Below are 24,615 nucleotides of genomic sequence, written 5' to 3'. Positions count from 1 at the left end.
TATTTCCAAGGATGAATAACTGACAAAAAATATTGTGAAAAATATTAAACTTTAATGGATTTTGGAGTGCAAAATTGACTTATAAATTGAAACAAAATAAATATTGATGTTAAACGTTGAAAAAATAGTGTGAGTTCAGTTTGAAATTCAAACATGGAAAATTCCATTTAAATTCAAATTCAAATTATATTTATTTGCTCGAAAGTAATTATTATTCATTCCAAAATTTTTATCGTGACAAATATTATATAGTAGGTAGTTGCCTAAAGGTAGGTGCCTATTGAAATGTTATTATTAAATTTTAATCTAACACCAACAAACTATCTACCAATACATAAGGTAACGGCACCAGTCGTGGACAAGCATCCAGTAATGGACAAAATAAATATTAAATTTAAATATTAAGGCCAAAATTAACGTTATATAATTTGGCAATACTTAAAATAAAAGTTTGGTTCATAAGCTATCAGAATACGACACTTCATCTTATTCGGCCAAAATGTTTGAAGATGGCAGAACGTTATGTTTAGTTGCTGCGACTCGTTTCGAAGAAATCCGTTTTTACTAAGGAAATCCTTAAGGAAGTGAGGTCACAATTTTGGTTATAAGAATTTTTGTATAAATGTCAGCAAAATTTGATATTACTTTTATTTATAGTAGTTAAGTGTACGAAATATTACACGATTTAGTATCATGATAGGTTATGTTGTTTAAATAAAATTCTTCAGTGTCCATAACTGGATTTAATTCTATGGATATATCCATTTATGGACATATGTCGAAAATAAACTTTTTTTAAACTTATTATTTACATGCGCTTCTCTGTATTATCTTTTCTTTCTGATTAATAATATACCTATCACGACCATTTCAAACAAAGGGTTCCAATATTGTACAACAATTGTCCATGACTGGATTTGCTTTGGTTCCTATAATGGACATTGATATTTTTTGTTAAAATTACACTAATGGGTCCAACAACATAATATCTATCTAAACATGAAGAATATATTTTAGAACAATGTGTCATTATGTGCTGTGCGACTCGTTCTCTGCTTCATTCTCTATCACTGCGTAGAGAAGTCGCATACTTATGCGTATTGTAACGCATCTATCATAGAGAGTTCTCTGATGAACTGTTTGGATCGCTGTCTGCTGCTAAATTCCACCACCATATAGCATACACGCTTAAATTTCATCCACACCATCTTGACAACAGTTTAAAAAAAGCTTTTTGCCTCGTGCTACAATTTGGAATCCATTGTAGCACGAGGGTGCTACAATTTGGAACCCATATCGATGGACCGATCAGATTAAGGCTACTGGCGGATTCAGATTGGCGATTCACTTCACGAGTGTAGCGGAATGCCAGGAAACAGAGAGATATATGGTGGAACATCGTGAAGCGGGTAACATCTACCCCCCAAACCTCATGTTGACCACGTTCGCTCTGACTAGAGTGATATAACGAAAAAGAAGAATTCCCAAAATGGATGGAATGGCAGTACTTTTTAGTTATATTTTTCATCCCTGACTTATTGAAAAAAAAACAATATTGGTGTTTCTTAACGGACATACCTCGTATTTAACGATGCATTTGTCCAATTTTTGCCTAGAAAATGGAAATTAAGACTGTTTTAAATATTATAGGTATGCAAAATAATTATTAAGTACTATTTTTCATAAATGCATCCCCGATTTATTGTATTCCAATCATCATTTTCAAGATTCTATTGCTAACTATAAGTCTTTTCCAAGTGTAAATAACTGGAGAAACAACATTAGGTACAGTCCATAAATGGGTGTTCATAACTGGATGTTGTCCAAAACTGGGTGTCCATCATTAGATTTTTCACTGTCCAACACTGGTGCAAAAAAGTGGTTTTTTAATTTATAAATAACTTCTTTATTTATGCATTGTAATCTTTTTTCTAACATTGGTTACGTTAAACTAACATTGAACTAAAGGTATAACTAAACAATATCCAATAAAGTTAAAAAACCTACGAGAAATTTTCAAAAAACTTCAATTTTTTCCTTAATCTGTACAACGGTGCCGTTACGTTACTTAAATCAAACAATTTCATCACAAAACTTGATTCTAGATTCAGTATTTTAATAATCCCGTTAAATCCGAGCGAATCGAATCAAGAAATTTTAAGACAAAGGTCAAAATTTTTGAGCCGTAAAATTACGCTACGACTAGCGCAGTAAGGTGCGTTAGTTAATTTAGGTCGAATTTATTAATTAATTCTGAACTCGGTAAAAGTACGGAAGACCAATTTGCTCGGAGATTATTGGATCGTGATTTCTTATTGAAATTTGTGAGCTTTGAGCTTTTGGAATGGACTGGAGCAATTTCGTTTCTGTTCATTTGTTTAAGCGTAACTTGTACTAGATATTGTTATGATAATTTTGATAGCGTAGTGTTTGTAGGAAGAATACTGTGGTATAATATGGTCTACAGAAAAGCAAGAGCTCTTAAATGTTAGTGAACTTAGCAGATCATTTTTAGCAGATCAAAAAAAAATGTGAGTTCTTATCGCGTGCAGTTGAGTTCTACAGTTCCTAATACTTTTTAGAAATAGTTCTGGCGTTTTTACCTTAAAAAACGACATTTGAAAAAATGATCTTATCGCGTGCAGTTGAGTTCTACAGTTCCTGATACTTTTTAGAAATAGTTCTGGCGTTTTTACCTTAACAAACGACATTTGAAAATACCCGACCTGGACCCGGCTTAACGTGATGCTAAGACGTAATGCTACGACGTGATGCTACGACGTGATGCTACGACGTGATGCTACGGCGTGATGCTACGCTGTGATGCTACGGCGTGATGCTACGCTGTGATGCTACGGCGTGATGCTACGGCGTAATGCTACGGCATGTGTTACGGCGTGATGCTACGGCGTGATGCTACGGTGTGATGCTACGGTGTGATGCTTCGGCATGATGCTACGGAATGATGCTACGGCGTGATGCTATGGAATGATGCTACGGCATGATGCTACGGCATGATGCTACGGCATGAAGCTACGGCATGACGCTACGGCATGATACTACGGCGTGATGCTACGGCGTGATACTACGGCATGATGCTACGGCATTGTGCTACGGCATGAAGCTACGGCATGACGCTACGGCATGATACTACGGCGTGATGCTACGGCGTGATGCTACGGCATGATGCTACGGCATGGTGCTACGGCGTGATGAAATATGACATAAATAAATTTTCTAGTGTTTCATTTTACGCGAGTATTTCTAAAAAGTATCAGGAACTGTAGAACTCAACTGCACGCGATAAGAACTCACATTTTTTTTTTTGATCTGCTAAAAATGATCTGCTACGGGAAGTTGGCAGATCATTTTTTCAAATGTCGTTTTTTAAGGTAAAAACGCCAGAACTATTTCTAAAAAGTATCAGGAACTGTAGAACTCAACTGCACGCGATAAGAACTCACATTTTTTTTTGATCTGCTAAAAATGATCTGCTAAGTTCACTAACATAGCTCTTAACGGAAATATCATTAGAATAATGAAAATGTTGAAATATTATGATCGTCGATGAAAAGAAGTAATGCATTGAAATAGCATGAAATGAAAATACGTTTATCATGGACACAAAAAATATACAATGAGATGAAATAAATAGTTATATCAGTAAATATTATGTATGCCGTAATTAGGCTTGCCACTCAGTGTATCATCATTTTTTATTGGTTGCTTTAAGATGCCTCATTGACAGTGGATGCATTTATGGTCAAACTAAAATATAGGTACAACGTATAACTATAACGAATCAAACAATCATTTTCTAAGAACTTAGCCTTTTGAGTATGGTATATTTGAGTAGGATAGTAATAGCAATAAGTAAATACACTGTCCTCTGAACTGGGCCACTCCACATCTGTTTTATATCTTGTTTACCGAAGTTATACCAAACCAAACATTTATATGAAGACCTCCGGGGATTGAGTCCAGAACTGCGTTGTCCTGTGTTTGGTCAGTCAGTTTGTACTTGTAATAACTATCACCTATATGGAAAGCCACATCTATTGAAGAATCCACAATCTACTACTAACTAATCTGTTAAGATATTTTGTTTGCATACGGTTTGATACACTTAAATATATTTTTTTCTCTATCTTCCTTTGCATATAATGTATCCTACCGGATAGGTAGGATACATTATATGCAAATTTATTTCTATTAAAGCTTAGTTATTGAAATCCTCCTGCTGCCTACCTATCCTGCTACAAAAGCTTATGTCGGAGAAATAGGTTTATATATGTCACGGCTAAAGGTAGGTGAGAACATAAACTTAAGATTAGCCGGCTAAACTTAGGTTTATTTTCGACGAGGTGTTAATGTTAGTTTGTTCTATCTTTAGCCGGCTAAACTTAAGTGTAACCACAGGCCCGTGGCTAAAAATGTCGGGGTGGGTAGATTTGGTTAGCGCCGGGCCGGTGGAGGGCTTGAGGGGCCCGCACAGTGCCAGAAAACACTCGCCCTGTTCCTTACATGTATTATAGTAACCAAATCTACCCACCCCGACTCAGGGCAGAAAGCTGGTGGCTAGGTTAGGTTAGGTTAGAACTCTTAAGACCCGCACGAGCCGAGCGAGCGCAGCGAGCGTGCTGCGGCAGCAGCCGGCGAAGTGCCAGAAAACACTCGCCCTGTTCCTTACATGTATTATAGTAACCAAATCTACCCACCCCGACATTTTTAGCCACGGGCCTGCGGTTACACTTAAGTTTAGCCGGCTAAAGATAGAACAAACTAACATTAACACCTCGTCGAAAATAAACCTAAGTTTAGCCGGCTAATCTTAAGTTTATGTTCTCACCTACCTTTAGCCGTAACATATACACATAATCGTATCTTCAAAATGTTCTCTAATCGTACAATGTTTTGTGAATAGCAACTAGCAAGTTTGTGCAGTTCAGAGCTATTAGCTCTAATCTGACGCGACACTTAACGTCTGCGAAGTTCCAGAACTCACCTGCATATATCCCTTGTGACAAGTGGTGCCATTTATTAAACTACCCACTTTGAACTTCTTGAAACGTATCCTTAAGATCCAGTCTTTTGGTGACCCGCGGAATGCTCTAAACCTGCGAAAAAAGGATGTTTAAATGTTTTTCCTTCATTGAAATAGGACAGATACTAACGGTTTTTTTGACTGGTCAGTCTTAAAATATCTTTTTGGGAATTCGTACAAGGTTATAGACTTAGAAGAAAAACAATTCAGTAATATTAAGCTTCAAAATAAACTTAGTCGGTAAAAATACATAAAAATAGCGCAGCGATAAGTGATTGGTTTTAATTCATTAACTCAAGAACATACAATCTATGTAACCACAACCAGTCATTCTATTGACTGATTTTCAATTAATTTCCTATATAATTGTTTTAATATTTAATTTAGCACCATACCTATATGTACAAGTGAGCGGTCGACCAAAGTTCTCTGCTGTGACGGGCGGAGACGACACATCTTCATATATCTCAACTGTCTTGTTGCAGTGATCTCGCTTTGAATCTGAAACAATGGAAATTAAGTTTATTAATCTATACTATACTAATGTTATAAACTTGTGTTTGTTTGAATGCGCTAATATCAGGAACTGGTGGTCGGATTGAAAAATTATTTCGGTGTTAGGTAGCCCATATATCGAGGAAGGCTATAGGCTATAATATATCATCACGCTACGACCAACAGGAGTGGAGCTAAGGGGTGAAACCGCGGAGAGCAGCTAGTTTATGCATAAGTTGGCAACTTGACTATAGTGTATGTAAAAACAAGTGAAATAAAGGATTTATTTTGTCAAGTATAAATTATTTTGGTACAAAAACCGATTGGTGCCTGAACAACGCACATAATATATAAAAATGAAACTCGTTCCGCGTTGTCACGGCATCACGTGTGAACAGGTGGACCGATTTCGATAATTCTTTTTTTATTAGATTCCTTCAAGTACGAGGATGGTGCTTATGAAGAGAAAACGTAAATATGTACCACGGGCGAAGCCGGGGCGGACCGCTAGTAACTATTAAAAATAAATTTATAAACCCGAAAATAAGTCATCAGAAGGACAGTCTTTAATATGAATAATGTATCATATTGAGAAAATAAATTACTTAATTGGTTTCACACGCATTTTTTCTCAATTCTTATTTTTGCTCCAACTCAGTTCTTAGCTCTCTTACCCTACAAGTTACATATTGTGTTAATAAACAAAAACATTTAAGGAAAATCTTACTAAGTGCAACATCACGTACACACTAAATTTGCTACGTGTACATGTGTGTGTATTTGTCGCGATGTACTTTAATAGTCTTGAGGAAGGATTTTATGAGCCATTTTATTACTAGCAGCTTGTGTTGTAATGAGATGATTAACTTGAGAACTTTATGTGGGTAAAAAGATGAGTCTTTATCCTTGTGTTCGTTTTGTAGGTTCATTAAAAGGAGTTAGTTCAATTGTTTGTTTGTACCTATGTATAAATTTGGTTTAACAATTTACATTATGATTGATAGATTACTAACTGCTGATCTACAACTGATGTTTTCATATAATATTTTTAGGCAACTTTTAACTGTATACAGTTATAGAAAAACATTTTTCGGAATGATTTTTTCGCATTTATATCAGACTAGCAGTGCTCCGCGGTTTTACCAGTACGCAGTGCTCCGCTCCTGTTGGTCTTAGCGAGATGATATATAGCCAAAAATCCGACCTCACAAACTTTCGCATTTATAATATAAGGAGGAAGGATAGCATTACTAGCTGTGCCCTGCGGTTCTACCCACATTGATCCGTTCCTATTGGTCATACCATAATTATATTTAGACTATAGCCTTCCTCGATAAATGGGCTATCTAACACCGAAAGAATTTTTCAAATCGGACCAGAAGTTCCTAAGATTAGCGCGTTCCATTTATCAAGGAAGGCTATATGCTATATATCATCACGCTAAGACCAACAAGAGGAGCAATGCGGCTGAAACCGCGGAGCACAACTAGTCCTTCATAAACAAACTGACTCTATTGGCGTAGTTTTAAAATGCATCCTCTTCAATCTAAAGCTTCAATAACCAATAACTGACATAAAATATAAAAGCAACATAAAACTGAAAAGAACAAGCTTGTATTCATAGTGATAATATTGACGATCCATTTTGCGAAACAAAATTATAAACTTCCATTTTCCAGTCCATAATTTTAGCTCGACAATAGAGTTAATAATATAGAGAGATAGTTAAAAAGAAAAGCGAAGCGTAATGGAAAATATAAAGCCACTAGCTGCTCCGCGCGGTTTCACCCCCGGGGCTCCACTCCTGTTGCCCGTAGCGTGATGAAATATAGCCTATAACCTTCCTCGATAAATGGGCTATCTAACACCGAAAGAATTTTTCAAATCGGACTAATAGTTCCCGAGATTAGTGCGTTCAAACAAACAAACAAACAAACAAACTCTTCAGCTTTATAATATTATTAGTATAGATTATATACTGTATACTATGTTATAACTAGATTTTGTTATTAAGTAAACAATTGTGAGCAGCTTTTTCCTTTTAACGAATCGTGTTAAAATTTATCGATTTTATGTTGAACCTGTTTATAAAAGGGTTGTTGTAGAGAGATGCTCTATAAATAGAATATAGGGCGATTTCATTTTATTCCAACTGGTTTATTGTGTGTATAATTTAAGACTAATTTTAGGTACTACTATGGTTGTATAATATAATGTTTAAAGTCTTATCTATACTAATATTATAAAGCTGAAGAGTTTGTTTGTTTGAACGCGCTAATCTGAAGAATTACTGGTCCGATTTGAAAAATTCTTTCGGTTTTTGATAGTCCATTTATCGAGGAAGGTTATAGGCTATATATTATCATCATGTTAAGACCAATATGAGCGAAGCAATGCGAGTAAAACCGCGGGGCACAGATAGAAATACACATGGTACGGGAGCAGATGTAATGCGTTGCAAACTGTACTTCATCACGTCTCAAATATTCACAGAGCAGTAAATGGATCCTAGACGGACAAATATTTACGGTTCCCTTTGCTATTTTAGAAATTCGATAAATAACTTAGTCGTAGTTCGTTCGGTATTGAAATTTTATTCAATCAGTTTGAGAGGAATGCTTTGTGCTCAGTGTATGTACAAGGATGTCTGTCAGTTAGTTATGTAATACTTTTAATCTTGATAAAAATCTTCGTAATTCAAATAGCGCGTTCAAACTTTCATAATAGGTACCGTGAAACCTGCTTACTTTGCCACTTTTTCATGTGTCAAAAAGTTTGATTCGCTTTAAAAAAATATAATTGTATGAAAACGTAATGAGTAACCTGCACCTAGACGTAGTAAATTTCATGAAAATTTACATTATTACTAAATATCTATTTCATTTTTGTAAATTATAATATTTTAAGCATAAAAACAATTATGACAAAGTTAGCTGTCACTTCTGGTAAATTTGCCATATGAAAGAAAAAATGAAATTTTTGGAGTTTATGAGGTTAAAAAGTAATATATTTGCACTCTTCCTATATCCCGTAAAATAAAGTAAAAACTTTATATTATTTAGCACTGGTTATTTAACTCTCTAAGAAGGTGGCAAATTCACCAACCTTTCCAAAATATTTCCTATATAAGAAGAAGTTAGGGTTAGGGTTGTCAAATAAAAATGTTTTCGTAGTAGGAACAATTTAGTAAAAGTAAAAAAAAAACATAATCAATTACTTCTAGTTAGTTTCTTAACTTTGAATTGTTTTACATAATAAAACAAAAAAAAATAGTATTCATTAAACTAACTAACTTTTTTTTAATATCACACATTACACGACATTCCTAAAAGATTTAAACAATGACAAATTCTTATTTATATGATCTTGATTGAATATAAAAATTGTTGTTATTTTAAACTTGATAGGAACCAATCCAATCAAGTTTTAAAATCCGTTTGTACACATTATTTCCTATTAGCTGTACTTTATGTGTCTCTATTTCTTTTTAAATAAATAAATAAATAAATACCTTTCTTAAATAAATAAATACCTTTTGTAAAACAACCTTCATTTAAGCACATGCACTGTGTATTTCATACCTGGCTACCTAACTATTTATATTTTTTTTTCACCAGTCAGTAGGTTCTTACAATGACAATTTAATTAAAATATTTATCAGAAATTTTGTGGCAGCCCTAACCTCCAACAAAACATGGCAAAGTCACCATCACAGACGTTGTGATTGGGGTTGTTGAATTTACCAATACCAATTGCGAAGTAAAGGTAGCTTGTAGCACAGTAAATCAGCTTTTATTTAGCTAAAGAACATTATGTTAACATAATATCAAAAAAAGACTTACGTAGGCAATGCTTTTCCCGTTTGTTTTTGTAAAAGTTCCGGAGCACTAAGTTTCATACCGCCAACATTCGAAAAAAGTAACCGCCGAAAATGACATCTCAAAAACAAGCTGGGTTGCCACATCTCATTCGGTGTTGCCATTTAACTCATAAATTTTACTATACAGGCATGCATAAATGACAAAAAACTGATATTAAGATGTGACTACACTTTTTCCCTCAGAAGTTGGCTATGGCAAAGTCTGCAACCGTTGGCAAAGCTAGCAGGTTTTACCGGTACATTGTTGATTACGCGTTGGTATGTATATTATGTCGCCGTCATCTGGTTAAATCTGCTATTTGACTGAATGACTAGCCCGTTCATATACGCCAAATCCGCTTCAGATATGATTTTATTTGTTACTAAGTAGATTTCTACAGCAATTCTAAGATTTCTCCTAAATTTTACATTAATAGTACAAAAATGTGTTTACCTTGCTGGATTTATACCTACTATCACCAAAACTGCTCGTTATTCCAGATATTATATGAAACTTCATTAGCGAATCGGATTTAATTGAACTGTATTTGTCCAATGTTGGATAATTTTGCTCTATTATGTCTGTATAAACATAATGAAATGGTTTAATGGCATTCAATTGAAGTTATATTTTGTTATGGATAGCTAAAGTTTGTGGGAGTAGGCTGTAGGTTATTACTAATTAATTATCCGCGCGTGGCTTCGCCTGTTTTGTAGAAAACTTAACATATTATACATACATAAACGTTTTTTATTAAAAATCTTTAAAGATATTGAAATTAACATAAATAGAAAAGCATTAAAAATGACAATTCAAAAAAATCAAATTCCTCTTTTAAAACGCTTATACAAATGAACCACTTATTTTAAATCGAGAGACAATTCAATTGTACCCTTATAGTTGAGAATCAGAAACGCACGTGCCTAATGAGGTATCGAGAAACTGAAGTACCTACTTATTATAACGAATAATTGTAGTTATTTATACGTATTTGCTGAATCATAATATGTTGTTATTTTAAATAAATGTGTTATTTTCTGCGTTGAAATAATACTGAAAATAGATGCATAGATGAAATAAATATCTATAATAACTGAAGTTTACAATTATTGTTATTTTCAATTTAATCTAGTATGCAGTCTTTCAAGATATTATTTGTTCCTATAATATGTTCGTATTCTAAATAATATAATCTTTTTAGTTTTGTTTAACTCAACAACAACCAGTCGAAAATATATTGTATGAAATTGTTACTCAAAAGTGTCAAGCTATCATGGACACATGCAGTAAGTCGATAAACGCATAGACGTACAATTATTTAGCTTACCCGGGCAAATTAATTCAAAATATTTTTAATTTTTAACCAAATCAAACAAATTTACCATTCTAGTATCCAAACAAACGTATTTCAAAACATGATTTAAACTAGAAACATTACCAAAACTCAAAAGTAAAAAAAAAACTAGATTTCAGACATTAAGATGACCTAAAACATGAGCGTGTCTAACTCCAGGAACGTGTGTCAAGTGCGATGCTTTCTTCTGAGCCACGCGTGTGAAAATACAAGGCGTTTTATATACCTACTCAAAAGATGTGCTATATTTTTTAGTTTTAAAAACCTTTGGTTAACGTGATAGCGAGTCAGACATAATCCTTACTTCCTTACTTAATCTAAAATTAAACTAAGTTAAATTATACTAACTAAGTTAAATTATACTTTTATAAATGCAAAAGTGTGTTTGTTTGTCTTTTATTCACATCGTGAAGAAAGTTTTATGCGCGTTTTTACCCGCATTGCTCCGCTCCTGTTGGTATTAACGTGATGATAATATTATATAGCCTATAGCATTCCTCGATAAATGGGCTATATAACACCTATAACATTTTTCTAATCTGAACAGTAGTTCCTGAGATTAGCGCGTTCAAACAAACAAACAAACTCTTCAGCTTTATAATATTAGTATAGATAGAATATGTTTGTGTCTGGAGATAGTTAAGAGGCTAGGGAGTGACAAAGATTATACTTTTTCTGAACTCATTCTTATGGGAATTTCCTTTAACGCGGTCAAAGCCGTGGGCGTAAATCTAGTTTATTATATTTACATATCTAATCTATCAACAATATAAATTTCAATTGAATACAATAAATTAAAAATTATTATTAAATTACTAGCGGTCCGCCCCGGCTTCGCCCGGGGTACATAATATTTACGTTTTCTCTACATAAGAACCATCCTCGTACTTCAAGCAATATAATAAAAAAAGAATTATGGAAATCGGTTCAGCCGTTCTCGAGTTATGCGCTTACCAACACATTTTGCGATTCATTTTTATATATAAAAAAAAGATTAAAGATTTTAACGTGGTTAATCTATGAAAATGGTACACCTTATAAAGATCGTCTCTAGAAACAATATGTCGCTACAACAACGCAACAGTAAACACGTAATAAACATTGGACTGATTTATTAGTTTGTATGCTCTTACGAATTACTATGCAATTACTGCTTTGGTACGTTATTTAACATTTTTTTTTATTTTATTTATTTATTATTTAACAGGTTTTATATCATACGTAGATAGAGTAAAGAAAGATAGAGCTCAATGGTGTTTGGTGTAAAATTTTTGGATATTTCCCGTTTTATTTTTAAAAAGTTATTGTTGTCATTTTACTCATTAGATAAAGGGCTTACGATGTCAGTATAAAGTTTTTTGATATCTGCAATAGTTACCTACGGAATAATCGCCTGTGCACACTTAACGATTACACCCTGTATAAGGACATTAAAAAAATTACTTACTTACGTATCGTAAGCATTCCTATTTAATGTACCAAATACAGCTTTATTTTGTGTTATAACTCTAGTAATAGAGCAGGCTCCAAGGAGATGTTCGTTTGCATAAATAACGGACCTAAATCTGACTTCTGATATATATTATATAGATCCCAGACATCCTATAGACAGATGTTGCCAACCAGTTTTGTGGTCCCCTTCCCCGCACCCCGGTAATTAAATATGGCATACAAAGAAAAAAATAAACATTCCCAAAACATGCCGCGTGGGGTATCAAATGAAAGAGCTTATTGAGTAGATCACGAATATATAGCATACTATAACATTTCTTACACTTTCTCTAAGATTTTTTAGAAAATTTACGAAAATGCTCCATTTTTGAGTTAACTTTAAACCACTAAAGATTGAAAACTCATGAATATATTTTTTAAATTATTATTCTAAATAATTAACAATAGTCCATTGTTTACGATTCAATAGTTCGTACAGTTAAATAGTTGCATGGGGGAGTGGGGGGAGCATTCAAAGATGGCGAGTATATTTTCAAGTTTATGCCAGAAATAAAGGCCTAATACAAAAATATCGGTGTCAGGGCTTAGAATAATTATCTCTGCACTGTCTTTGTGTTTGACAGAATGAAAAATATGGCCGAAAATTCTTGAATCAGTCTCTGTGTGATTAGATTTGGCATAAACTTGAAAATATACTCGCCATCTTTGGATGCTCCCCCCACTCCCCCATGCAACTATTTCACTGTACGAACTATTGAATCGTAAACAATGGACTATTGTTAATTATTTAAAATAATAATTTAAAAAATATATTCATGAGTTTTCAATCTATAGTGGTTTAAAGTTAACTCAAAAATGGAGCATTTTCGTAAATTTTCTAAAAAATCTTAGAGAAAGTGTAAGAAATGTTATAGTATGCTATATATTCGTGATCTACTCAATAAGCTCTTTCATTTGATACCCCACGCGGCATGTTTTGGAAATGTTTATTTTTTTCTTTGTATGCCATATTTAATTACCGGGGTGCGGGGAAGGGGACCACAAAACTGGTTGGCAACATCTGTCTATAGGATGTCTGGGATCTATACAATATATATCAGAAGTCAGATTTAGGTCCGCTATTTTTGCAAACGAAACTCCACTGAGAGTCCGGTCTATAATGTATAGTGTAATCTGCTTTCACGCGTAGTTTTATAATTAAAAAAATATACATCCCTACTAATATTATAAATGCGAAAGTAACTCTGTCTGTCTGTTACGCTTTCCCGCTTAAACCTCTCAATCGATTTTGATAAAAATTTATTAACAAATTATTATTTAATATTGCTAAAATGTGTCATATTACATACATCGAGGAGATTTAAAGCCATTTCCATACACAAGTTTTACATAACCTGATAGCAAGAACATTATGCGTTAAGGAAACAAGAAGAAAACCGTGTCGAAAGTATAGTTTTAAAGCTTTTTATCCGGAGGAACTACATTCCCGGGTGAGTAATAAAAATATTGTACGGAGAATATTTTGCGAACTTTTCCAATACTAACAGTATAGTGTAAATATACTATTGTTTGAACTATTTTAGCGCTTCTATATACAGGTAGGTATGGCTTGAATTTAATCGGTTTTACTGTTTTATTAACTGACTCTTGGTGCATTTGTTAGTGCATTGGTTTTTGTCTGTAAGGCCGTGGGTGTGAATACAAATGAAAATTATAGAATTTTTTAAGAAGTATAAGTAGTAAAACAGAATGATTGCCTATTTGGGAAGAAAGAAAGAAAGTCTATTGTCTTGATAATAGATAGCGGATGTGAAATGCATTTGCTACCTACATGCCCCTCAAAGGGACTAGTTCTTTGTCCTAACAGGTCCTAACCTTATTTATTTATTCTTTATTGTACATGGGATTTTATCTTATTTTATAAATATCTTAATTGATTTAAATGCACAAATGGCGGCCTTATGGCTCTAAGCCATCTCTGCTAGGCAACCTTATGTGGATTTATTTATCTACAACATATTACATGTGACATAGTTTTGTTTTCGTGATTTACTTTAAGATTTAAATCAATAAATAAACTATTTAATTTTCAGATTAATAATAATTGTTTTTACTGAATATTGGTAGTTACATATTTTATATATTAAAATTATTAGCTATAGTTACATGAAAAGCTGCTGGCGAAAGCTCTACTTTATATTTCAAAGCAATTTTCGAGTATAATCTGTCTCCTAGGTTACCGTTTCCATGGCAACGTTATTTATTCGCTATATTAAGTACTACTTAATAATTTTCACAGCTTTAACTGTTGTTAAGGGCTTGGTCTAGTAGTGCAAACAAATGCATCCTGTCATCCTATATGTAAATAATACAAATGTACTAAGGGAAAGTTGCTCCACTTAATTTTTAAAAATTAAATCATTCGTATAATTTAATATTCGTAATAAGTACCAAAAATGACAATTTGAAACAATTTTCGTGAAAATTACACCGGGTGATTTTTTTTTATCAGTACACAAAATTTGCGAATACTTTCTATTGATATCTTCAACTTCATGTTTATATAACTGATCAACTTTTACAAAGAAATTTGGACGAAATATAAAAAAAAATAAGCTTTCCATACAAAATTCATAACTCTATACATTTTTTTCGACCTAAGTTTCTTAGTGAAAGTTGTTCAGTTTAACTAATAAAACGGATAAACAAATTTTGTATTTAATAAAAAAAATGTAATGTTTGTGTTAAAAAATTATAAAATAGAAAAATACGCAAATGAAAACAAAAGATATTTATTTCTGACTAGCTTCCGCCCGCGACTCCGTCCGCGCGGATGTCAGTCTTCGCGTCTTCTACAGATTTATTATATTATGTATAATATATAGATTTATATTGATAAACCTAATAAATCTTTTGCTAGCATTCTGATGCTTTATCGGTTGCACTGGATTTATCTCTCTTTTTTCAATCGCTTGAATGATATAGGATGGGTCCTTGATGGGCATCGAATGCTGAAGTCTCGAATCAATCAATTCTGACAGTAGGCAATTTATGTAAAATCCAATAATGGTCCATCATTTTATTTTGCCTAAACGTTACATACTTTTTTATATATTCTATTTTATATTATATTCTATTTTTAACGAATGATTCACTCCAGTCCAAACAGCAAATAAGTAGACTTCTGCTTCTGCAACGTTTAGTTGTCCCTGAATTTGGAAAAAATAGTCATGATTCTTATCTATGACATATATGAAAGTGTTATTTTTTGCATTGTATTTCAAATATTAAATTTTTTTTTAACCGCATCTTCCGCATTCATGTCTTTTGCCGGAATTAGACATTTAACTTTTACTAGTCCCATTTTCCCTTTTTGATATGGGAGTGTATAAAGTAAATTTTTTAGATATTTCTCGTTATACTTTTAAAAAGTTATCATTGTCATTTTGCTCATTAGGTAAAGTAATTTCGATATCAGTTTTAAGTTTTTTGATACCTGCAATAATAACGTCATAATCGCCTGCACATACTTATCGATTACACCCTGTATACAATCCACCATCCACATTCATAATGTTTTCCTGTCCTCCTCTCCTTTACGCTGTTCACCGATACATTTTAAATGAGTAAATCTGCTACCACTGAAGGATGTTTCATTGTGATCAGCAAATTTTCACCACTGTTGTCGATTATTTGTTTTTCATTTTTAATCAGCAATTGGGAATCATCAGTTTTGTTTTTTGCAGATTGGTGATGTACCCTAACAATACGTCGAAAAGGGAAAGCATCAACGAATTATCGTTTTCGTCCTCTTTTTTTATTCTTCGCGTCTCTGTTACTTCTGTTTGTTTAGTTCTCAACCCCACTGAATTTTGATGATGTGATGATAATCCATTCGTTTTAATATTGGTACTTAGAGTTGGTAGACTAAACTAGAAATGGTGGACTAAATTTGTCAGCGCGTCTGTAAGATCAGAATATAAAACCCACATCCTGTATTTAAGTTACAAAATTAATAATCAAACAACATGCCGCTACGTTGAAAATGACTAGAAGAAAAAATTAAAACACCTCGGATCAATTTTGGAGTAAACAAATCATTTTCCCCGTATGGGGATTTCCCCGGATGAACTTGGGAAGTTCAAGTTCTCAATACAAGTTTATATTATATTTCGTATTTCTCAAACGAAAAATAAACATTTTTGGAACTTCAAAAAAATTATACTTATTATAAGAAAATTTATGAGCTTACTTTAGTTTTAAAGAAATATACATCCCTTTACTGACACCCCGTAAAATAAAGAAATTGTTGCCAATCACCTTTGCAATCTATTTGGTTTCATTAACTTTATGTTCGAAGATAATTTTTTTTCTAGTAGTTACACACGTATTTTTTTCGTTTATTTTCCATATCGAAATCAAATGTTTAAAAATACGAATATTTGCACAAAACTAAGATAAAAATAATCAATTAACAAAAATATTAAATTTAATGAAGTAGAGCAACTTTCACTTCGGTATGAAGGAAAATCGAGCGTAGAGCACACGTCAGAACGCTCCGGCCCAAGGAGCGCGACTAAAGAAATTCGCTAGGATTTTTCCTTATTATTTTAAATATTTTTTTAATATTTAAAGAATTATCAAAATTCAAAAAAAAATTTTTTTAAAGGATTAATACTCATTGGTCTTCAACCAACTCGAATAAATTAATGGAAAAAATAACTTTTAGCAGTATTTATCAATCGATTTTGTAAGGCAAAAAATGGGAAATTTAATGAATTTATAACGCTCTAATTAAGAAAATCATAAGTTTTTCGGCAATTGTATTCAGCAGTTTTTAATAACGACTATATAAGGATAATAATGCGCTGATCAGATTGTGTAAATTGTAATCGGTTGCAACGTAGTGAGTGCACAAACTTAGCTCGAAATGATTTTGGGGGAAAGAGACTTATCTTGAAGGCCTGATTAAGGTAACATAAAGTAACTTTATAAATGTGAAAAAATTCACGCGCATTGCGTATATAACACTAATTGATAAACAAGAAAAAAAAATTCAGTTTATCATTTCATTAGCCGGGAAAAAATTGTCAAATAACTTGTTGAAAACGCAATTTTGCTAGACTGCAGCCTTAATGTCGGAATTTTTGGGCTTCATTCCTGGTAGAGACGATTTTAAGTCTAATTTTGATTTGGCATTTGATTATACCTATGTAACATTTATCAGAAATTTTTCTTTTGTGAAATATATCTGAACCATTATATCTATCAAAGGCTTGCTCTGCAGTTATTACTCCACATACAAGCCACATACCTACATAGTATATTACAAAGTCATAGTGAAATATTTAGATTTTGTCATAGATTTTGTTGCGCTGTTTTTGAACATTTTTAATACATACAATGGTTTTCGGGGAAGGTTTTAGTATACTATTTATTAAGTATCAGACAAAGCCGCGTACGGAAAACTAGTTCACTACTATATTTAGAATTTTATTGTTTAGAAGTTTATATATATATATAATAATAATAATAATAAGGGCGTAGGGATGTGACGACCCCATCGCCCACGGTTGGAATATCTATTGTTTATGTGACAATAGATATTCCACCCGTGCAATCAGTCAACCCGCAGGACACCTTGTGGCGGGGTGTCGGGGAGTAGCGACCCCGCGGGAACCGAGTGCTCCCGGGGGAGGCCCCTGTCTTCATCTCCGGCTCGCCTTCACCGGCCGGTCGGAGTGAAGCCTGACGAGGACAGGACCCCCACCTCTGGCTTGCCTTAACCGGCCGGCCAGAGTGGAGTCGCGAGAGCTTTTAGCTCGAAGGGTGGATGCGAATCGTAAGTGGCGAGTGGGCACGTGATGCTGGACCCTCAGGGAGCGCGTGATCGTAGTTTAAAGTCCAGGGACGCCTCTCCACCCTTAGCTGCTCACAATATGTTGCCCCCTTGTCGCACTTTTGCAGTGACTTATTTCGGGGGCCCATACAGTGAGAGGGCGAGTCACCACCTGCCAACATATTTTTACTTTATTTTAGTAGAAAGGCAGGTGCCATAGTTTCCAATAGTTCCCAAATACCGGCCCATTTAACATCCCACTCCATAGCCCAGTTTATTTTGTTTTCCATATCTCGAAATAGTCCTACATCGGCCGCGGACTGCCGAGGACTGTATCTCTATAATGCAGTCATGGGCAGGCTGCGGCTGGTGTCCCACAACACAGTAAAGTTCTCTATAGGGCCTCTGCGTGTTGGATCCGTGTCCCCACGTAAGCCTTCCAAAGGACCGGGTACCTTCCTTATGATGGTACCCGAGTATTATGGATGAGATACACATAATAATAATAAAGCTCATTTATTCCGTGTAAAAAATCAAAATTTACATTTCAAATGTTTTGTTAGTAGTTAGTTTAACTTAATCTATTTTAGTATCTAATGTTAGTTTATTGAAGTAAAACTTCTTTAGGCGCGACTAGGGAGTAACTCAGATTTTTTTTCTGACGGAAGTAACGCTTACTGAAGTCTGTGTAGTTTCCGCCATTTAAAAATAATAATTCTGATTGGTTGTAAGTATATGTCATATACTACACGCTTCTTGACTTATACGCCAGCTAGTGGCAAATATCATAATCAATTAGGATTATTTATTTTCAAATTTTCAAACGGATCAATTGTGAATAGCAAAGTGAATGAAAAATTCAACAGTTTTAAAAACATTATTTTAAATTGCAAATTTTTTTGAAAATCTCTAAATATACTTGTTTATTTATTACTTTTAAAATAAGTAAATTAAAAATAAAAATAAACATGTTGCGGATTATAATCAATCTATTTTAAATATTGCTGAAGACAAAGTAGTATCCATAGCAACAGATATGTATATAGGTTGTCATGCAGTTGAACAAGAAGCATATGTACGCCAACAATTTCATAAAATGTCAGTTATTGATACAGGAGGATCGCCTTATGAAATCATATTAGTTCTTAACAAATTTTACATTATTACAACCAATATTGATGTATCTGATGGCTTAGCCAACGGTTGTGTTGGAAAGTTAGTGTATATTGAACGTGATGACAGTGATAACATCATACGCTTATGGCTTGAGTTTACTGGTAAGATAGGAGAGAAAATTAGGAAAAAAGCTGCCCATCATATTCAAACTCTAAACATTAGTAGAACAGCAGTCCCAATTTTACGAAGATCGTCATCTGTACCAATGAATAGAAATAAGACAATATTTGCAAAGAGAAATCACTTTCCATTAGTATCTGCTTGTGCGCTTACAATAGGTACATAAGTCTCAAGGTGGTACTTTTGATCAAATCGTTTATGAATACAATAAAAGTCACAGTCAGCAGCTGTTATATGTAGCATTATCACGAGTAACTGATATAAATGGATTGTTCATTGTCTCAAACACCGATGACAACAAATTTTATCATGGAAGAAAGCGTCCAGGGGGAATAGTTGATTTACAGTGTGAATTTGAAAGACTTTCAAATTCTCGCCTAATAACACAACAGGAAGAATTATATAACCTTGTAAATGAGAGTAACATTACACTATTTTCCTTCAACTGCCAAAGTTTACGTGCTCATGTTTCTAATCTGAATGATAAAGTATTAAAAAGGTCCACATTGCTGTTATTTTCCGAAACTTGGATGAAAAATGACCAACAAATTCTTATTGAAAATTTTTATTGCGTTACCCAATACAAACGACCCAACTCAACTGCTGGTGGAGTAGCTGTATATCATTCATCTACAGATACACTGAACAATGTAACACCAATTCAAAATATGTCACCAACTATATTATCACAAATTTCCGATGAGGTTTCACAAATTGGTGACATCGCCTTGGTTCGATGTGTTAATACGAATGACCAACCTGTGATTATCGTTGTTATTTATATTTCTACAAATACTAGCCTGACAAATATCATAAAATTTATTCATCAGCAATTACTTCACTTCACAATTGAAGGTTCTCGACTTTTAAATAGTAATTATCATGAATTACCGATGATTCTGACTGGAGATTTTAATGTTAATTTTCGCTCTCAGGAATCTCAGCCGTTAATTGATTTTTTAGAAGAAAAATTTGATTTATCTATGAATACTTCTCGACTTCATTCAACAACGCGTTTCGGTACAACGATAGATGCTGTATTTTCAAGAAAAGTAGCAAATTTAGAGAGTAAAATTTATGTTTCACATTATAGTTACCACAAACCTATAATTTCGTACGTAAGAAATTATGATGACATTCAATTACCTGTTTCGAATGAATAATATTAATATAACATTTAAATAATCTTTGTAAAGCACATGAATAATAAATATAATTAAATTATAATATAATATTTATTTATTTAAGTTAATATTTAATCATTTCAGTGATATATGTCGTCAACGCCAAAGAAGTTTTACTTCAATCGCGCGTAAAGGTTACACGCACACACTTTTTTTTTTTCTTATTTCCACGGATCCCTTATTGGGTAAAAGCCTCCTCTCTCCTCTTCCATGTAATCCTATCCTGTGAAATTTTCATCCAGTTTTTGCCCACCGTTTCTATTAAATCATCAGCCCATCGCTTTCTAGGTTTACCTTTTTTCCTTTTTCCTGTTGGTCCTGCCCATTTAGTTGTCAGTAATGTCCATCTGTTATCTGTATATCTCGATATGTGACCCGCCCATTGCCATTTGAGATGTAGAGCTTGGCGGAGAGCATCTGTTAGTTTAGTTTTATTTCTTATATCTTTGCTTCTAATCTTCTGTATTTTTTTGATTTTTAATATACTTCGTTCCATTGAACGTTGGCATGTGGTAATTTTGTTTTTAATTTTCTTTGTATATGTCCATGTCTGGCTCCCGTATGTCAAACTAGGTAAAATACAGGTATCCATCACTATTCTCTTTAATCCTAGGTGGTAGTCTCCTTTTAAAAATTCTTTTTGAGCCCAAAATTTTTTCCACGTCCCATTAATTCTTCTATCAACTTCTTCTTCATTACAGTTTTCGTTAAATGATACTAGCTTTCCTAGATATATGTAGCTGTTAACATATTCGATTTGATTACCGGATACTTGTATTAATTTAGTTCGAGAATTGGTCATTATTTTAGTTTTTTGAAGGTTCATATGTAGGCCTACTTCCTGGCTGGAGTTCGATAAGAGTTGTAACTCTTATACATATATATATATATAAATCTCGTGTCACAATGTTTGTCCTCAATGGACTCCTAAACCACTTAACCGTTTATAATAAAATTCGCACACCATGTGCAGTTCGATCCAACTTGAGAGATAGGATAGTTTAAACATGTAGGTACCACGGGCGAAGCCGGGGCGGACCGCTAGTTACTATATAAAAACTTCTAAACAATAGACAGTATGTGCAATGGGATATTTATTTACCCCATAAGCCCACAAGGACACCAGAAACCTTGAAAGTTAGAACTATCACCGTGACAACTTTGTCCTGCAACTCTCAAGGGGTCACGATTCTAGTGACCCACGAAACTTCTCTTAAAAGGAATGTTTTGGAATATTTTTCGGTGCTGCTGCATTCCTATTAATCATAGCATGATGTTATATAGCTTAAAATATTCCTCAATAAATAGACTATCTCTCTTATATATAAAATTCTCGTGTCACAATGTTAGTCTGCATACTCCTCCGAAACGGGTGGACCGATTCTCATGAAATTTTCTGTGCCTATCGGGTAAGTCTGAGAATCGGCCAACATCTATTTTTCATATGTACCACGGGCGAAGCCGGGGTGGACCGCTAGTAATATATAATTTCAAGACATATAATTTCATTTCAAGACAATAGTTCCTGAGATAAACGCGTTCAATCAAATAAACTTTCCAGCTTTATGACGTAAATATTATGCATTTTTAACTGTAATATAAGATAATAAAGGTCGACACTATTCCAACTTAAAGCCCCGAAATAACAAAAATACTTAATGTTATAAAGCTAAAGAATTTGTTTGTTTGTTTGTTTGAACGCGCTAATCTCAAGAACTACTGGTCCGATTTGAAAAATTTTTTCGGTGTTGGATAGCCCATTTATCGAGGAAGGCAATAGGCTTATAATATTATATCATCACGCTAAAACCAACAGAACCGGAGCCACGCGGGTAGAACCGCGGAGCGCAGCTAATAAGTGATATTTTAAATAACCAAATCTAAATAAAACAAAACAAATTTGAAATATCAAGTCAGTATATAGTCATATAATATTAACAGCTCTAAGAAGAAGCAACACAATTTATCGGTGTCTAGAAACTTCCACAGTTGGTGTAAAGTTACTATTTCTTTCCGAAGACCATATTCCCCGTGAGTCTTAGTTTTATATACTTGAGATACGGTATTCCCTTGACGGTTTATATCTAAGCGTAAACTCTGTTGGATATCTATATTATGAAAATTAATCGCAAGCAATTCGGATATTTTTAACTGAGGCACAAGGCAGAACTTATGAAGAAACGAATAAGAGGCACTAGAGCAGAACAACTTCTAAGGAGGCAGCTAGTTAATATAATTAAAATACATTTTTTTTAAAGATTTTATAATTAATGGTATAATTAAATGTAACTCAATTTAAAAATATAGTAATTTGCTTTCCGAATCGGTGGTAAATTTTAAAATAATTTGGAAAATCCAAAAGTGCACGCCTCATAATTTTTTTTTAATAAATATTTATTAATTATTATTTTTGTTTATTTAATAACAATTAAACCACATCGAATCAGACCCTGAAAAATGAAAGGGTTCTATTCCTGAGCATACTCAAGCGTAAGAGAAAAAAAAAGACTCGATTAGTAAAGTATTTCGGTCGCTATCGTGTTAACAAGAAAAAGGATCCGCACATACAGACACACGGACGTCCAAGACAGAACTTTTTTAAACTGTTTTTTAACTAGTTTAAATAACAAAAATGACATCAAAAATATCATGAACGTTAAAAATAGTGTTTTTTCTTAATATGTGTGTGTATGTATTATCTTACAAGTGCAATGTATGATACATAAAGACATTTTAAGTTTGAAAAATCAGATGTTTTGCGCGAAGTGACAGTAGTACCCACCTCAACGCTTCGCTTATGAGGCGTGCAATATGTAATGACGTTTCAAAAGTGCTTCTATAAGAAGTCTAATTGAATGAATAAATGTTTGAGTTTGAGTTTGAGTTTGAGTAAGACAAGATCGCTTTTAGTCTTGTGCAATATTAATTTTTATTTTAAAATATAAATAATCAGGGCACTCTACAAAACGGGTAGATGAAATGTATAATTTTATAGATAAGAAATGCTTAACAACGACCTCATTATTTAAATAAAACAGTATTTCCTTAATACTATCTCAAACTACACAACAGTTTTATGGATTTACTTACAATAGACATGGTAATATAATTATATAATTCATTTATGGGTCAAGGTATACGCTTATACAATAGAATTCCTCATAATATTAAAGAGTTTAGTAGTACTAAATTTAAAACTTACATAAAAAATGTACTAGTTCAGAGAGCGTACTACAGTATTCAGGAATATATGGACGATAAAGACCCATGGAGGGTTGTCGCGTAAAAACCACAGGACAGTTCTTTGGCATATTATGTAGTTAGGTAGATATAAGTTACATATTATGTAAATTTATTGACATTATTTAAAAGAGCAACTATGGAGTTTCTTGCCGATTCTTCTCCATAGATACTGCTTTCCGAATCGGTGGTAAATGTTAAAATACTATGTAATGACGATTCGAAAGTGCTACTAAATAGTAGTCTAATTGAATAAATGAATGTTTGAGTTTGAGTTTGAGTTTAATATATACTTCCTTATTTAAAAACAATGTCTCCATCCAGCGCATCCAAAAATTGTTTTTTATCAATTTTTACCAAAAAGAACAAAAAATTGACATTGATTATAGATAAAAGAAATGGAACTCGTCACCGGTTAATTTTTTAAACACGTTCAACTGAAACCAACAAAATAACAACTCCCATTAATATAATTTATTAAAATAACTCACAGCAATTACAAACCCATACAAAACCAGGTCACTCGTACACGTGGCATTCACCTCCATATTTCTATCCCTCAATAAATCTCTTAAACCGTTTAATTCACATATTACGTCGCAAATTAGTTGAGAAACTTCTAATTTCAACTGAATTACCGCCTTTATCTAATTTCGCAGCGCTCCCGTTAAAAGACTCCCCGTCAATCGAATGAGGACTCTAATCAAACGTATTAGAGTACATTTTCAGTCGATAACGTTAGTTTAATCAGCTGATTGCAGGATACTTTTATTCTCTTGTAAAGAACACAATTCGTGCTCCATTGAACACGGACTTAATTCTGTGGATGTGGTATTTGAAAGGAAATGCTT

The 24,615-nt window shown here is 33.4% G+C and overlaps 1 protein-coding gene across 1 annotated transcript in view; it reads right to left on the bottom strand.

Annotated features, from left to right (window-relative positions):
- The window catches only part of LOC149906775 (uncharacterized), a 103,991-nt gene that overhangs the window by 33,169 nt on the left and 46,207 nt on the right, over positions 1 to 24,615 (bottom strand). Inside the window, exons 2-3 of the mRNA XM_090104941.1 lie at positions 5,440 to 5,545; positions 5,006 to 5,117 (exon numbers count right to left, since the gene is read on the bottom strand). Coding sequence (XP_089961067.1) covers positions 5,006 to 5,117; positions 5,440 to 5,545 — 218 coding nt within the window. The remainder of the gene's footprint in view (positions 1 to 5,005; positions 5,118 to 5,439; positions 5,546 to 24,615) is intronic.

Source organism: Colias eurytheme, chromosome 8 (genome assembly GCF_061535395.1).
Source record: "Colias eurytheme isolate Ceu_HAF_F1 chromosome 8, ilColEury1 Martin Lab GWU primary, whole genome shotgun sequence".
NCBI classification, from domain to species: Eukaryota; Metazoa; Arthropoda; class Insecta; order Lepidoptera; family Pieridae; genus Colias; species Colias eurytheme.
This window is presented reverse-complemented; position numbering and strand designations above follow the sequence as displayed.